The following is a 4,184-nucleotide window of genomic DNA, read 5'->3' on the forward strand; positions in this document are numbered from 1 at the left end:
TTGGGGGTCACTTGCAGCTGAACTCCACCAAGACCGTGGACGGGAAGTCCACCTTCCTGCACGTCCTCGCCAGATCGCTGAGCCAGCACTTCCCTGAGCTCCTGGGCTGCGCTCAGGACCTGCCCACTGTGCCCCTGGCTGCCAAAGGTAGGCTGGGTGGACGGGTGCGGAGGCAGAGGCGCTGCTGTCCTGGCTGGGAGCGTGGCCCGTGAGGCTCTGTCCCCTTCTCTACAGTGAACCAACGGGCCCTGACCAGTGACCTGGCTGACCTCCATGGCACCATCAGTGAGATTCAGGCCGCCTGCCAGAGCATGGTCCCCTCCAGTGAGGACAAGTTTGCTGTGGTCATGACGGTACCCTCCGAGCAGCCTGTCCCAGAGCTGGAGTGGCCCCTGGGGGTGGGGGTGTCAGAGAGCACCAGCTGTGTCCCCAGCGGAGTGTCTGCAGAGGCTGCTGTGGGTCTCGGGGTGCTGGAAGAGGGTCCGCCGGGCTCATTTAGGTCCAAGTGCCAAGTCCACGTGTAACTGCGGAGCTCTCTGACTGCCCTGAAGCCACTGCCTCGCCCCATCTGTCCTCATGGGCAGAAGAGCCCAGACTTAAGTCACGAGCCACAAGGAGAGGCCTGTCAGGCCCTGGCAGCAGAGGCAGTCAGGAGAGGGGACATTCTCACTGAGCTCAGACAGTGATAAAGGCCGTAGGAAAAGAGAGAGCAAGGCCTGGAGAGCGACGAGGGCTGCTCCAAGTGCATAGCTGGGGGAGACGGGGAGGTGGCATCTGAGCAGAGCCAGGAGGGAAGAGGGACTTGTTCTGCAGACAGGAGCAAGTGAAAGGCCTGAAGCTGGAGTGGCTGGTTTCAGGATGAGCTCGTGGGCAGTGGACAGAGGGACTGGGGCCTCTGAACCGGGCGTGGTTCCCAGCTTGGCACAAGGTCTGGGGCAGACGGGAGCGGAGCGGCTATGTTGTCTGGGGCCCAGGGACACCAGCAGGTCGGTAGTTTCCTTAACAGAGGCCCATCAGTCGTTCCTGGAGACAGCCCAGCCGGTGCTGCGGGCACTGGACGGGCTGCAGCGCGAGGCCATGGAGGAGCTGGGCAAGGCGCTGGCTTTCTTCGGAGAGGATTCCAAAGCCACCACCTCCGAGGCCTTCTTCGGCATCTTTGCAGAGTTCATGAGCAAGTTTGAGGTAAGCCACGTGGAGAGGCCCCTCAGGAGAGGTCAGAGGTTAAATGAGGGGGACCCTCCCCAAAGCCCAGAAAAGGGCCCCCACACAACCCACCCGACGTGCTGGTGCTGGCGGGTCTGTGCCTTGGCTCTGGCCTGGGGAGATGAGGCAGGACTGGTGTTGGGGGGCTCCCGGGGCACTGATCAAGCCCTCTCCACGTGCTCCTCCCTCCCCAGCGAGCGCTCAGCGACCTGCAGGCCGGGGAGGGCATGCGCAGCTCGGGGATGGTGTCGCCCCTGGCCTGGTGACCGTGGCAGCCCCGTGCCCTCACCCCCGGCCTGGTGACTGTGGCAGCCCCGCGTCCCCTGCACCCAGGGCGTAGAGAAATGCTGCTGGCTGCGCCCCCACCGGTAGCTTGGACTCCCCTGAGCTTTGGGCTGCGTGTGTCCCTCGCACGCCTAGGACCTCAGGCTGCCGCGTCTGCTGCGCCCGCGTCACCAGCTACCTCAGCCATCTCGAAGGTGCGGGACTCTGCTGGGCCCCCCTCTCCAGGCTGAGCCCTGGCTCTGAGCGCTGGGGGCACCAGGCAGGAGCCAGCGCATCTACTCCCCAAGAAGGTGAACCATGGCTACCCGTGGGCACTGGTGTGTTCGCCCCAGGAGGACGGTCCGCTGGGCCTGTCTGTGCCCACACTCCACTGGCTTCCTGCGTCTTGCCCCTGCCTACACAATGCCATGTAACAAACTGTCCCAAAACCAGTTGCTTAAAATGGCAGCCACTTACTGTTGATGAGTCTATGGGTCACCAGGGCAGTTTGATCCGAGCTGGGCTCAGTGGACCCACTCCCGAATCTGCAGTCATCTGTGAGTCAGCTGCAGCTTCGCGTTATAACTACGCAGGGCTCTGTCCTGTGTCTGAGGCCTTGGGCACAACAGCTGGTGACTTCATGTGGCCTCTCATCTTCCAGCTTATTGAGCCAGGTTCATTCACAGGGTAGAGGCAGAGGCCTAAGAGAACCAGCAAAGGCACAGAAGACCCCTTGGGGCCTAAGCTCAGAACTGGCACACCACCCCTTCCACCACAGCCTATTGGCAAAGCAAGTGACAAAGCCAGCCCAGGACACGGGGAAAAAGAAATAGGCTCCACTCTTGATGAGAGACGCTGTATGTCACATTGCAGAAGATGTGAATTCAGGGGCAGGTGGAGAATTTTTGCGATCGATCTACCACACGCCCCCTCGGCCAGGTCCCCTGGTATAAATCCTCAGTGCCCGTGGTCCTGCCTGGACCCAGCACAGCTCTGTTACCCATCTCCATGTGTCCGCCAGGTAGCATGCTTCTCTTACATAGTCACCCATGGGTGACCTGGGTCCTCACCAGATACACTCGGTCCAGTGGGCAGCAGGGGTCTATGCCTGCCTGGCACCCAGTCTCCCTCCTGCTGGGAAAGCTCCCCGTTTTTCCTTTGAGAGGTTATCCCTCCCCTACTTCCAGGCCTTGGAGCAGTGCTGATTGGCTAAGGATGGTCTCATGACTCCGGCTGGGTGGCTCAGGGTCAATTCAAGACTCAGAACTGTTTGGAAAGGGAGGCTTCCTTTCTTCCAGATGAATTGCCGGGTAAATGGAGGGTGGGAGCCTGGAGGGAGCTGCCAGGACCACCTCCTGGAGCGCACCTGCCTGGGTGTAAAGGCAATGCAGGAGAGCAGAAGAGAGATCACACCATGCATCTCTGTCCCTGGATCCAACCGAGCCTGTAGCAGGTGTCTGGACTTGTCAGTTTCCAAGCTAACAAACTCCCCGTCCATTTGTAAATTTGTAAAAAAAAAAAAAAGCCAAAAATTTGCTTTGGCTTAGGCTGGTTTGAATGAGTTTCTGTCACTGGCAACACCAAGAGGTTGACTAATAATACACCCATCAATAGATGGCGGTGGATGTTCGGTCTCTGAACATTCTCCGCGAACTGTCTTCATTCATGAACGCACCCGCCAATACCTTTTGACTGCCCACTGTGTGCCAGGCGTCATGCTGCGTGCGAGCACGACTCAGCCTCTCTGAGTTTGGTTCCCTAGGGTTGTTCCCTCATGGCCGTTCTACAGCTGAGTCAGTACGAAGCCCTACGTGTGAGCCAGTATTTGCGCCATAACCCCCACCAACTCCTCGCAACAATGACGAGGTGTGAACGCAAGCATTTCTGCCCCAGGAATTCATCTCTCAATAATACCACCAAAATAGCATCGTCTCATTACACACTGCTTTTTCTAGTAACGTCGAGCAATGGTCACTGGGTAGTGTGCTCAGCGTTTGGACACGTTTCATTTCACCTCACCACGCCCCTTTGTTATCTCCCTTTTACAAATAAAAATTCTGAAACTCGGGAGAGTTATGTGACTTGCTGGCTGGAAGACGTGGGTCTGTCTAAATCCGAAGCCCATCCTCTGAGTGGAAACATCTTCTTTGTTTTGCTCGATACATTTTTTCCGTTTTTTAAATTTTAATATCAACGGACCATAGATGCCAGTGACTTGTACATCAAGCCCTTACCTCTTTTCTTACCACCTCTTGATCCTCCTTGCATTAGCTAGCTAAGATTCCCATAACAAGAGGCTGAGTGGCTTAAAAGACAGGAATCTATTTTCTCACCGTTCTGGAAGCCGGAAGTCCGAGATCGAGCTATCGGCAGGCTTGGTTTTTCCTTCGCGGTTTGCAGATGGCCACCTCCTCACTGTGCCCTCAGATGACCTTTTCCCTGTGTGTGCATCCTTGTATCTCTTCCTCTTCTTATAAGGACACCAGTCCTGTTGGATTAGGGTCCCACCCATATGATCTCACTTAACCTTAATGATCACCTCAAAGATCCTCTCTCCAAATGTAGCCACATTCTGAAGTACTGAGGGTTTGGACTCCAACATATGAACTTGTGGATGGGACACAGTTCAACCCGTAACGCTCTCTTATCAGGTGCCAAGGATATAACAGGCCTAGTTCCAAGGAGGCCTCACAGATCTCTGGACTGAGCTGATGCTT

The 4,184-nt window shown here is 56.8% G+C and overlaps 2 protein-coding genes across 2 annotated transcripts in view; both read left to right on the plus strand.

The window, feature by feature from the left end:
* GRID2IP (Grid2 interacting protein) overlaps positions 1–1,469 on the plus strand; it is a 33,526-nt gene extending 32,057 nt beyond the window's left edge. The window contains exons 21-23 of the mRNA XM_011363892.1: positions 235–353; positions 1,018–1,182; positions 1,398–1,469. Coding sequence (XP_011362194.1) covers positions 235–353; positions 1,018–1,182; positions 1,398–1,469 — 356 coding nt within the window. The remainder of the gene's footprint in view (positions 1–234; positions 354–1,017; positions 1,183–1,397) is intronic.
* A 78-nt stretch (positions 1,470–1,547) lies between these two features.
* Positions 1,548–4,184, plus strand: part of DAGLB (diacylglycerol lipase beta) — a 57,948-nt gene continuing 55,311 nt past the window's right edge. Inside the window, exon 1 of the mRNA XM_023532769.1 lies at positions 1,548–1,682. Coding sequence (XP_023388537.1) covers positions 1,548–1,682 — 135 coding nt within the window. The remainder of the gene's footprint in view (positions 1,683–4,184) is intronic.

This window comes from Pteropus vampyrus, unplaced genomic scaffold (genome assembly GCF_000151845.1).
Source record: "Pteropus vampyrus isolate Shadow unplaced genomic scaffold, Pvam_2.0 Scaffold90, whole genome shotgun sequence".
In the NCBI taxonomy this organism is placed as follows: domain Eukaryota; kingdom Metazoa; phylum Chordata; class Mammalia; order Chiroptera; family Pteropodidae; genus Pteropus; species Pteropus vampyrus.